The 12,717-nt window shown below is 42.8% G+C and overlaps 1 protein-coding gene across 1 annotated transcript; it reads right to left on the minus strand.

The window, feature by feature from the left end:
* Nucleotides 1-1,330: 1,330 nt before the first annotated feature.
* Nucleotides 1,331-10,181, minus strand: LOC112264822 (vesicle-associated membrane protein 2-like). The gene is made up of 5 exons (XM_024441681.2): nt 9,515-10,181; nt 8,447-8,564; nt 6,860-7,018; nt 3,875-3,926; nt 1,331-1,730 (listed from the first exon to the last, which is right to left on the minus strand). Coding segments are annotated over exons 1-5 (348 nt in total). The 5' UTR covers nt 9,517-10,181; the 3' UTR covers nt 1,331-1,713.
* Nucleotides 10,182-12,717: the final 2,536 nt, after the last annotated feature.

Below are 12,717 nucleotides of genomic sequence, written 5' to 3' on the forward strand. Positions count from 1 at the left end.
ACCTGCATTGCTTTGTGTAGCCGCGAGAAAAATTCACGTGCTTTCTAAGTTGAAGCACATGATGCCGTTGACGGTGTTGACGCTCGCGACCCATCTGTATTCTCTCATTCCTGCTTGTAAAAAATAAAAATGCTTTTCGCTTGATTTGGGCTTGACAAGTAGTAAATGCAACACCTACTGATATCGTATCATATAATGGCACTCACAGCTTTCCAAGAACAAATCTGATATTTATACAGAAAATGTGTATAAAATTCATATAAACTGTATTTATTAGATGACAATATTTTAGGGTGACTAAAATCCCATTACACAATTTATGACATCACATGCTTTTTATTTTCCTACATATGTAAAAGCAGGAAATGCATCACCTATGCCTTTACTGCCATTCATTCCAATTAGACTGGTTTGGGATTTCTCCCTGACCAAGATGGCTGCCATTTTGGAACTTTGAGGATATATGACATATGCCCTCTAGTAATATAATAGGATCTCTATGGATAGAACCCACAAATAAGCAGATAAGATTGTTGGTTTAGATGTGTGCTTGAGTTCTTATCTTGCTGGAAAATCACTTGTGGCCAAGTTTCAGCATCCTGGCAGAGGCAACCAGGTTTTTTTTGGCTAAAATGATCTGTTGCTGGGTAGTTCAGGATGGCATTAGTTTTAATCAGCTAACTTACTTTCAGGGGATAAACTAGGTGGCAATATCCAAATATTGGTTATTTGTTAGTCATCTATGGCTACCTGGTCTCAGACCATTTCTTATTGTTCTGTACGTAAATCTGAACCATTCCATTAAGTATGATATTTTACATCTGTGCAGATTGTCCACTAAAGTAAACTGGGTGAACTATATTTCTCTCTGTTTACTGTCATAAACCTACATGGGGGTGTGTTTAGTACAGTGTAGTCAAAGTGAAACTCAATTTCTCATATCCTGTTGTCCGTCTTTGCTATTACTGTATCTTTTTACAGTGACGTTAGATTGGAGGGAGGTATACGGGTCTTAAAGGAGAGAAACAAAGGATATGTGGATATCAAAAGACTACTATAATACCTAACAAGTTAGTTCACAAGATGTGCATATTAATTTGAAAAACAGAAGAGACAATCATTGATTGGGGTTTGTTTTTGAAACAGGATTCATTCTCCTCCTTTGTTCCAGCTCTATAACTTTTGTCCATGTGGCCCCCCTGCCTTTCCCCCTCAATATATCAGAGAAGTCCATGCAGTCATTTAAATGTTATAAGCCTTGTGCAATCACAAATTGTCCCTTGAAGGGAGAACGCAGAAATGGGGGGTGAAGAAAGACAAAAGACTTGGAGAGAGCGCCAAAAATAGAATAGATACTTTATTGTCCATTTTACAACAGAAGTTGATTGATTTTCTGTCACAATACCCAACCTTACACACGCACACCCACAAGGTCCAGGGAAGCACAGCGTCAGCCACCGAGCAGTGCCGCCAGAGCAATTGTAGGGATTAAGTGCCTTGCTCAAGGACACAGCGGCAGAGAACAACCGTGAGGATAGAAGAGGGAGAGGCACTGCGCCGACGTCTACGCGTGCATGGTGGTTTTCAGATGGAAGGCATTGGTAAGAAGAGAGGGATGAAGGAGGGGTCAAGGGAAGGCAGGATTCACACGTGGATTTGGCGGCATTTCAGTATCTCGTCTTGCGCTTGCTGTCCGTCCCTGAAGAGGCCAGCTCAATAATAGAAATACACTGCAAGGGAGAAGATGAAAGAGACCATGTACAGAGCCTTCGGAAAGTATTCAGACCCCTTCACCTCTTCCACATTTTGTTACGTTACAGCCTTATTCTAAAAGTGGATTAAAATATTTTTTTCTCATCAATTTACACACAATAAAATCTATACACAACACAATACCCCATAATGTCAAATGTTTTGCAAGTGTATTAAAAATAAAAAACAAATGCCTTATTTACATAAGTATTCAAAGACTTTACGAGACTTGAAATTGAGCTCGGGTGCATCCTGTTTCCTGTTTCTACAACTTGGAGTCCACCTGTGGTAAATTCAATTGAATGGACATGATATGGATAGGCACACACCGGTCTATATAAGGTCCCACAGTTGACTGGATGTCAGAGCAAAAACCAAGCAATGAGATTGAAGGAATTGTCTGTAGAGCTGCAAGACAGGATTGTGTCGAGGCACAGATCTAGGGAAGGGGTACCAAAACATTTCGGCAGCATTGAAGGTCCCCAAGGACACAGTGGCCTCCATCATTCTTAAATGGAAGATGTTTGGAACCACCAAGACTGTTCCTAGAGCTGGCTACCTGGCCAAACTGAGCAATCAGGGGAGAAAGGCCTTGGACAGGGAGGTGACCAAGAACCCGATGGTCTCTCTGACAGAGCTCCAGAGTTCCTTTGTGGAGATGGGAGAACCTTCCAGAAGGACAACCATCTCTGCGGCACTCTACCAATCAGGCCTTTATGGTAGAGTGGCCAGACGGAAGCCACTCCTCAGTAAAAGGCACAGGACAGCCCGCTTGGAATTTGCCAAAAGGCACCTAAAGGATTCTCAGACCATGAGAAACAAGATTCTCTGGTCTGAGGAAACCAAGATTGAACTCTTTGGCCTGAATGCCAAGGGTCACAAAATGGAGGAAACCTAGCACAATCCCTACAGTGAAGCATGATGGTGGCAGCATCTAACATCTCTGGAGAGACCTGAAAATAGCTGTGCAGCGACGCTCCCCATCCAACCTGACAGAGCTTGAGAGGATCTGCAGAGAAGAATGGTAGAAACTCCCCAAATACAGGTGTGCCAAGCTTGTAGCGTCATACTCGAAGACTCGAGGCTGTAATCGCTGCCAAAGTAAAGGTTCCGAATACTTGTAAATGTGACGTTTTTTTTTGTATGTTTGCAAAAATTTCTAAAAACCTGATTTTGCGTTGTCATTATGGGGTATTGTGTGTAGATTGATGAGGGGAAAAAAATATTTAATCCATTTTAGAATAAGGCTGTAACGTAACAAAATGTGGGGAAAGTAAAGGGGTCTGACTACTTCCCGAATGCACTATAAATATCACAGAGTTAACAGTTGTTTTCAGACTACAGGCTATAGCGATACAAAAATAAATGTGCATGTGTTTCACAATTTCACAAACTCAAGTGAAGCAGACTTCATCTGTAAGTGAAAATGTATACTGATCAAAAAATATAAACGCAACATAAAACAATGGCAACGGTTTTACTAAGTTACAGTTGATATAAGGAAATCAGTCAATTGAAATAAATAAATTAGGCCCAAATCTATGGATTTCACACGACTGGGCAGGGGCACAGCTATGGGTGGGCCTGGGAGAGGCCCACCCACTTGGGAGCCAGGCCCAGCCAATCAGAATTCGTTTTTTCCCTACAAAAGGGCTTTATTACAGACATAAATACACCGTTTCATCAGCTGTCCGGGTGGCTGGTAAAGAAGCATGATGTGGAGGTCCTAGGCTGGTGTGGTTACATGTGGTCTGCGGTTGTGAGGTCGGTTGGACGAACTGACAAATTTGCTAAAACTACTCAAATTTGCTAAAACGTCTCAAAACTTGAGACATCTGTGGCATTGTGTTGTTGCAAAACTGCAGATTTGAGTGGCATTTCATGCTGTTTAATCATCTTCTTGTTATGCCACATGTCAAGTGGATGGATTATCTTGGCAAAGGAGAACTGCTCACTAACAGGGATGTAAACAAATTAGTACACAACATTTTATAGAAAAGCTTTTTGTGTGTATGGGAAATTTCAGGGATCTTTAATCTCAGCTCATGAAACATGGGGACCATCACTTTACATGTTGCGTTTATATTTTGATTCAGTATAGATATATATATATGGTACTTACAGAAGACAACTCCAACACATATGACTCCTATGATTCCCATTATTATCATCATCTGAAAAAAAAACAAAAAAACGATATAAAACCTTCAAATATGAACACTTCTATATTATCTCTAACACATTTCTGTATCATGTTTCATCTGGAGAGGGCTGAATCTAAAATTCCTTCAATGTTACTTACTCTCTCATCATGACAGCTGTAACCTTGCTCTTTGCATATACACTACATGACCAAAAGTATGCGGACACTTGCTCATCGAACAACTCATTCCAAAATCATGGGCATTAATATAGAGTTGGTCCCCCCTTTGCTGCTATGACAGCCTCCACTCTTCTGGGCAGGCTTTCCACTAGATGTTGGAACATTGCTGCGAGGACTTGCTTCCATTCAGCCACAAGAGCATTAGTGAGGTCGGGCACTGATGTTGTGCAATTAGGCCTGGCTCGCAGTTGCCGTTACAATTCATCCCAAAGGTGTTTGATGGGGTTGAGGTCAGGGCTCTGTGCAGGCCAGTCATGTTCTTCCACACCGATCTCGACAAACCATTTCTGTATGGAGCAAACTGTTGGGTTTCCATGGCCAAAAAGTTGGAAGCACAGAATTGTCTAGAATGTAATTGTATGCTTTAGCGTTAAGATTTCATTTCACCTGAACTAAGGGCCTAGCGAAAACTATGCTTGGCCATGGAAACCCATTTGATGAAGCTCCCGACGCTTCAGCACTGGCCGGTCCCGTTCTGTGAGATTGTGTGGCCTACCACTCCGCGGCTGAGCCATTGTTGCTCCTAGACCTTTCCACTTTACAATAACAGCACTTACAGTTGAGCGGGGCAGCTCTAGCAGGGCAGAAATCTGACAAACTGACTTGTTGGAAAGGTGGCCTCCTACGATGGTGCCATGTTGAAAGTCACTGAGTTGTTCAGTAAGGCCAGTCTACTGCCAATGTTTGTCTATGGAGATTGCATGGCAGTGTGCTCGATTTTGTACACCTGTCAGCAGCGGGTGTGACTGAAATAGCCAAATCCACTAATTTGAAGTGGCATCCACATACTTTGTATATATAGTGTATATTGCTTGATGTTGCTTCTCTCCATCTCTCTCATGGTTATTTACAATGTACAGTAGATCAGCTACTGATTATAAACAGATCAAACTGTAGTGCGTCACATAGGCCAGGATTCAATCCAAGAGCAGCGGACTGGAAAGCCAACCTTTTTAAAGGCAGCTGATCATCTTCGCATTGGCAGACCACGTGTAACAACACCTGCACAGGATCGGTACAGCCGAACATCACACCTGCAGGACAGGATGGCAACAACAACTGCCCGAGTTACACCAGGAACGCACAATCCCTCCATCAGTGCTCAGACTGTCCACAATAGGCTGAGAGAGGCTGAACTGAGGGCTTGTAGTCTGTTGTAAGGCAGGTCCTCACCAGACATCACCGGCAACAACATCACCTATGGGCACAAACCCACCATCGCTGGACCAGACAGGACTGGCAGAAAGTGCTCTTCACTGACGAGTTTCGTTTTTGTCTCACCAGGGGTGTTGCTGAGTTTAGAAACAAAAGCACTATAATACTGCTGCAGCACGTCCCATGTGGATTATATGCCAAGAAGACGTAAGTATGACTGACACTACTGCAAGCCAATCATCAAATCACATTCCTTTTTAAAGACCTTTTTACATCAGCAATGACCTAAACAGGTACACCGGTGTGATGTGGTTTATGCCTGTATGGCAAATAATAATTCAACTTCAGAGAGAGGTTAGCCGTGATGAATATTATATTAGAGCCGGCTCTGTAGAGCATAAGAGAGGAGAAAAATACAAATAAACTATTGGGGTGGAGACTGGATGACTGAGATTATACAAGGGGATCGTGAGCGAGAGGGCAAAAGAGAGAGAGAGAGAGAGAGAGGAAGCGAGGGTTAGTACATAACAGAGGAAGAGAGGAATAGAGGGAGCATTAGAGTGAGAGGGAGAAAGGGATGAGCTGTAGGGGTTACATCACGAGTCGAGCCACAGCTGAGTTTATAATCCTGCACCACACTGTAATCCAGATTGGGATTTCTAACCACTCCCCCTCCTCAATGGACACACGTGATTGGACAGGCGACGGGACAGCCATCTGCGCTCAAAAGCAGAAGGGGGTGGTTGGGGGTTGGTTGAGGGTTTATAAATTCATGCTGTGAGAAAGGTGGATTGAAGCATGGTTGATAGAAGGATCTACATTTTGTGTCTAGTAAGGGCTCTATTCAATCCGTATCGCCAAAGTTCAACGTTATAGTGTGATTGAAATTTCAAGGCAATGTTCCCATGTTAGTGGCTGCATTCACAATAAAAAAAACGATGCATATGTCGGCTCAACTGGAAATTCCCGTTACATTTCTATCGTGCAATCTGTAACACTTCAGCGATAGAGAGTGAATAGAGCCCTAAGTGAGGTCACAGGAGAAAGGAGAAAACAAAGGCCTAAGATGGTAGTTGTAGGGGCAAAGGGTCACATAGACTGGCAGGATTTGCACTTTTGGGAATGTTCTGTTGGTTCCAGGTAAGCTCAGTCAAGCGCAGCTAAAGTGAAGGATTTCAAATACTATGTGAACCTAGGTCTGATATGTTGGAGAGAGAGTGCTCTCTGTATAGGGAAATAATTTGTATAAAATGGCTGAGCACTGGAAATACCCCAATACCTTATCATGATATACAGTTAGTGTGTGACTGCCATGCTACGGTAGCCTGCACTATGCAAGCCTAAGCATAAAACAGCAAACTCACTTTATAATTAAAGAGTGACCTATGTGAAGGTTATTTTACAAATGACTCCTGCTTGTGTGAAGAGTTGCATGAGACCTGAAGACTTATGTTAGCCCCCTGAAATAATGCCTAGGTGTTAACTCAGAGGGCTAATACAGACCTGTGGTGCGCAGGAGAACCGGGTTTGACCCCAGTCGGTCACATACGCACACGCACAAACACGAACCTTGAGGTTTTTCCACCAGTACTTGTTCTTCAGCTTGGCAGCACTGCTCTCGAACTGTGAGGCCCCGGCTTGCAGCGCGTCGGCCCTGTCGTCCAGCTCCGACAGTCTCTGATCCCTCTCCAACACCTTGTCCACGTTCACACGCATGATGTCCACAACCTATAGGAGACAGGAGTGGACAGTCGGCATCATGCTAGTTTGTCTTTACCAGACCTCAACACTGTATTCTTGTTGATGAAGAAACCTACAGGTATCTGCCAAAATAAAGGAAACACCAACATAAAGTGTCTTAATAGGGCGTTGGGGCACCACGAGGCAGAACAGCTTCAATGCACCTTGGTATAGATTCTATACGTGTCTGGAATTGGAGGGATGTGACACCATTCTTCCACAAGAAACTCCACCATTTGGTGTTTTGTTGATGGTGGTGGAAAACGCTGTCTCAGGCACCACTCCAGAATCTCCCATAAGTGTTCAGTTGGGTTGAGATCTGGTGACTGAGACGCCCGTGGCAGATGGTTTACATCGTTTTCATGCTCATCAAACCATTAGTGACCAAGAGTTCCCTGTGGGGGGCATTGTCATCCTATGGGGGCATAGCCATGGTAGCCAAAATAATAGCCTGCGCAACATTTATTTATACATGAGCCTACGCACGATGGGATGTTAATTGCTTAATTAACTCCTCAACCACACCGGTGGGGAAGCACCTTCTTTCACTATACTTTGTAGCCCTCATTTACTCAAGTGTTTCCATTATTTTGTCAGTTACCTGTAGAACGTCTGCAGTGGAGGATAGCATTGCCCCGAATGGTCAGGAAATCAATTCTGACAGAGTAGAAGTAATGTGAACTTTTAGCTGCTAATGTCAATGATGTACGGTAGACGGTAAGGACAGGACAGAGTCGACATTACCCAATGACCAGGTAATCAATCACGCCTGATCAGAACGGATGTTGTGAATCGTTGGTTGAACGCTACGGTATTTCAATAGCAACGTTTTTACCTCTGTGGGCCCTCTTCATCCTCATTATGGGTGATTACAAAGGATGTGTAAACCTAAACTCTAAAATGTTGATGTGACTCACACAGATGGCTAGAGAATGCGTCAGGTCGTCTCTGTGATCAATGTTTTCGGCCCCCTCTCACAGACTCCTCCCCCTTTTCTTCGATTATTCTTCCTTTTATGGACCACTCATCCTTTAATCCCTCCCTGCCTCCCATCACCTTGCCCATCTTCTCCACCTAGGACCACCGTCCTCCCATCGTTCTTGACTTTGATTTTCTCAGGAAACAATTGTCATCTTACGCCGTACTACAGTAAAGAGAGTACCCTTTATCCTTTTATTCTTTCATCTCTTCTTTCCCCTGGCTTCATCCTTTCCTCCTTCCCTCTATTCATACCCTTCATTATCGTCTCATCGCACCTTCCACCTGGTCTTTATAATAGTTTGCTTCACATATACGCCTTCTGTACATCCCTGACAGATAAAGGTTGCTTACATGATCGTCTAAATAAATGAATCGCACTGACATATCAAAAGGGCAACACTTTTTTTAAAAAGGGCCCTATTCTCCGAGTCTTACCTCGTCCACCTGTGCCTGTGTCTGCTGTAGCCGTCGGTTACTGGTGAGGTTGGGTGCTGCGGCCGAAGGCCCCCCCTCTCCCTCAGCGGCTCCCGAGGTTCCTGCGTCTGGGGTCGACCTGCGGAGAGAGAGGCATTATGTTCCTAACAACAGCAACTGTGTACCTGTTTGACATTTTTACTGCTAGTTAGGAACTAATATCATAACCTTTTTGCTACAAGGACGTAGACTTTGATTTTTATCTGATCTTGCCAAGCCATTTAGTAAGTAGGCTATACTAGCATTAGCATCTAAGTGAAGAACAACTGAAGTGGGCCTCTTCAAACACTAACTATTAATAAGCAGTTTTTGTCAGTTGTTTTTATATATCTGCTATGGTATACAATTGTCCATATCGTGTTTAAACTATAAAAGCAAATCATCATCATGTCTGAGCAAACTCTGACCAAACAACCACTCTGGTTTTGATTTGGTACAGAGCCTGTATTAGACAGGCTTGATTTCCACTGGCAAAATGGAGAGGGATTAGTGGGGGGAAAAGCCATGAAGGCTGCTCTTAACAAAGATGGATGCATCTTGTTTCAGATAAACAAGCCAGGCAGAGTGCGGTAGGCTAGTGACCGAGTAGATTTAAAAAACTATATATATATTTTTTTAAACACTACTACACTTCAATAAAAGCCCATATGAAGTTGAGCACAGTGATGAATATTGACTGAGTCATTGATGAATGAGGCATTCTACCATTGATATGGTGAGACTGACAATATATTGAGAGACATGTAAGCTTAACGTTTCATTGTAATAGGCCTGCTTTCTGTAATGTATTTAATTGTTTCGGGTAGACTATTGAAATACTAAAATAAATATACAACAGCAACTATTTTAATAGCGCTTTAGCTTAGCAGGACCTTAACCCATAATTCCATTTAGTTGACAACACCAAAACAAACACTTTCTCTAACGTCCTAAAATGATTGTTTAACACACCGTATCAGACACTATTTTAGAAATACATCGTATACATTTAGCTGGATTTAAAAACAGGATACAATTCAGTTTACTCACATGTCGATGGTAGCTGCTTTATAATAAATAATCCGCTTTCAAGGGAGAGAGGAGAGGGAGGGCTCGCACAGTGAGAGAGAGCGAGAGAGAGAGAGAGAGAGCGACTATAGCTATGTTTGTGAAAGTAGTACTATCCACAGACAAGGGAACGACTGGTTCAGTACTCCGTAGGAATCCAGACGTCTTCTGTCACTTTGGTCCAATTTATTCCAAACTTTCTACTGAAACAACTGCGATGCGCCGCCTGTGGATAATGTCGTTGAGCCTTTGACGCACGACTCGCAGTCGGCAGGCACACAGAGTGATGCAGCAGGTTCCCTTGTGTATGTGACCGTCCCAATCGATGGTTGTAAAAACACTTATATTTGAAGTCAAAACTCTAGATCCAAAGTTTTGGAGCGATATAGTCGACTATTGAAAAATATAGCCAATGGAAATGATCACTTGCTTCTGAGAAAAGGTCTGAGAAAAGTGCGCTCTCTCAGAATTTATAATTCCATCAGAAAAACTACAGTTGCTCTGACTTGATTTTGTGAACCTCTAGGGAGAGCCTACTGCTTTGTTTCGGTTATCTCAGACCAATGATGCTTGAAAGTAACTCATGTCAGCTTCTAAGAGTAAATCCACTGCAAAACAGAAATGGAACTAGCTCAACATAAAGTGAGTGAGTGTGCGTACATGGGAGTGAGTGCGCCTGTGTGCTGGTTGCTTCGAGCTTATGCATAAGCAAGAAATCCCGTTTAGGCAGCAGATCATTATGAAGTTGAGGTCATCTGTAGTGTTCACGTAGCAGAAAGCCTCTCCAGCAATGACTTCAAAGTAGAGTCATTCGTTTCTTGTTTGGCTTTTAGGAAAATCTAAATGGAAAGCGAATTATAAAATAATTAGGGAGTATGGGCCTGAGGGATGGGGGGGGGGATTCTGTCATGGAAATTAATAGAAACAAACAAACTCCAGGGACCACAGTCTCCTTCAAGACATTTTATTCTGTACACCACTTCCATTAATACATTGACAGATTGTTTCCAGAAACCTAGAGGTTGATCAGTAACACAGATACAGTGTACACACAGTCCCAGATCAAATATATTGGTCTCACAGGAGTACATGTCATAGTTTGCAACCCCTTAAATCATTCTAATCTTCCTTTACAATACTGCTGTTTGACAAATTCATATTGGAAAAAAAAATCACCTGCGTTTCAAATTATGTTGAGACTGGACATGTCATGTTTAACTCTTTGACGACATACAATCGTGTTATTTCACAGCTGTTACTAATATTCACATTTCAACAGATGGATTTATTTACATTTCGATTTTTTTTCAAAAGTTTACTTGCTGAGCTTCTGTACACAGTTGCATGAAGAGGTATGGTAGTCTATTGGTCGCTATAGTGATAGAAGTCTTCAGACTGCTTTTGCTGTGTGGCTTGCTTCTTTCTGTACATTCGTCTGTGTTTATGTTTTTTGCGGTAAAGATTAGAGAAATGACTAGGCAGACATTCATGTTTTTATCATATGAAAGATATGTTTTGAATCCCCAGAAAGGTTGAACAAGTAAACTCTGAAACAATTCCTGCAATTGTTATAGACAGACATACACTACATGGCCAAAGGTGCAGTATGTGGATATCTCTGTTTATTATTATCATCACGTGTAAGGCCTATAGATGTCTCCTTTTGTCATGCATTTCTGGACCTTTGGCTACCAGATTTGTGCCTTTTGTGCACTACTTGCAGATGCTACACTAAATTACCAAAAGTATGTGGACACCTGCTCGTCGAACATCTCATTCTGAAATCATGGCCAGTTAGATGGAGTTGGCTCGCAGTCAGTGTTAAACTTCATCCCAGAGGTGTTCGATAGGGTTGAGGTCAGGGCCTTGTGCAGGCCAGTCAAGTTGTTCAACACCGATCTCGACAAACCATTTCTGTACGGACCTCGCTTTGTGCACGGGGGAATTGTCATGCTGAAACAGGATAGGGCCTTCCCCAAACTGTTGCCACAAAGTTGGAAGCACAGAATCGTGTAGAATGTCATTGTATGCTGTAGTGTTAAGATTTCCCTTGAACTAAGGGGCCTAGCCCGAACCATGAAAATCAGCCCCAGACCATTCCTCCTCCACCAAACTTTACAGTTGGCACTATGTATTGGGGCAGGTAGCATTCTCCTGGCATCCACCAGACCCAGATTCATCCGTCGGACTGCTATATGGTGAAGCGTGATTCATCACTCCAGAGAACGCCTTTCCACTGCTCCAGAGTCTAATGGCGGCGAGCTTTACACCACTCCAGCCGGCATTGTGCATGGTGATATTAGGCTGGTCGGCCATAGAAACCCATTTCATGAAGCTCCCGACAAATAAATCTTGTGCTGAAGTTGCTTCCAGAGGCAGTTTGGAACTCGGTAGTGAGAGTTGCAACCGAGGACAGACGATTTTTTACGGCTGAGCCGGTGTTGCTCCTAGACGTTTCCACTTCACAATACAGTTGACCTGGGCAGCTCTAGCAGGGCAGAAATGTGACGAACTGACTTGTTGGAAAGGTGGCATCCTATGACGGAGCCACGTTGAAAGTCACTGAGCTCTTCAGTACGGGCCATTCTACTGCCAATGTTTGTTTATGGAGATTGAATTGCTGTGTGCTCGATTTTATACACCTGTCAGCAACATGTGTGGCTGAAATAGCCGAATCTACTAATTTGAAGGGGTGTCCACATACTTTTGTATATATAGTGTATAGATGGTCTAGCCTACTGCTAAGGCATTCCCAAGAGTCAATGTGAATGTTTAAGATACACAGACAAATATTCATACTGCCAGAAGTAGTATATAACCCATCAATTAGACCCATCAATTATAACCCATGAATTAGATTCTGCGCAAAGCAGTGTATCTCAGAAACTCACAATGTGTCATTTTAAACCCTGCACAAAATAATATCCACAGAGGTAACCTACATACATGCACACCAACAGGTATACTAGCTGTTTGTGTATCCATGAGAACACCCAAAGACACTCTCAATACAATGGGACACCTTTTCAGCCATACTGTCTGAAATCTCTTTCTGAAATCTCTTACATGGCTTCGTCTTCACAGCGTACACTGTACATGTTATTTACATTCAGTAGGCTAACAGCTAGTGAAGATGTTATATTTGAGCATTTGTACACAGCGTCACAATTACTGTTCAACACAGA

The sequence above is a fragment of the Oncorhynchus tshawytscha genome, linkage group LG13, assembly GCF_018296145.1.
Source record: "Oncorhynchus tshawytscha isolate Ot180627B linkage group LG13, Otsh_v2.0, whole genome shotgun sequence".
In the NCBI taxonomy this organism is placed as follows: Eukaryota; Metazoa; Chordata; class Actinopteri; order Salmoniformes; family Salmonidae; genus Oncorhynchus; species Oncorhynchus tshawytscha.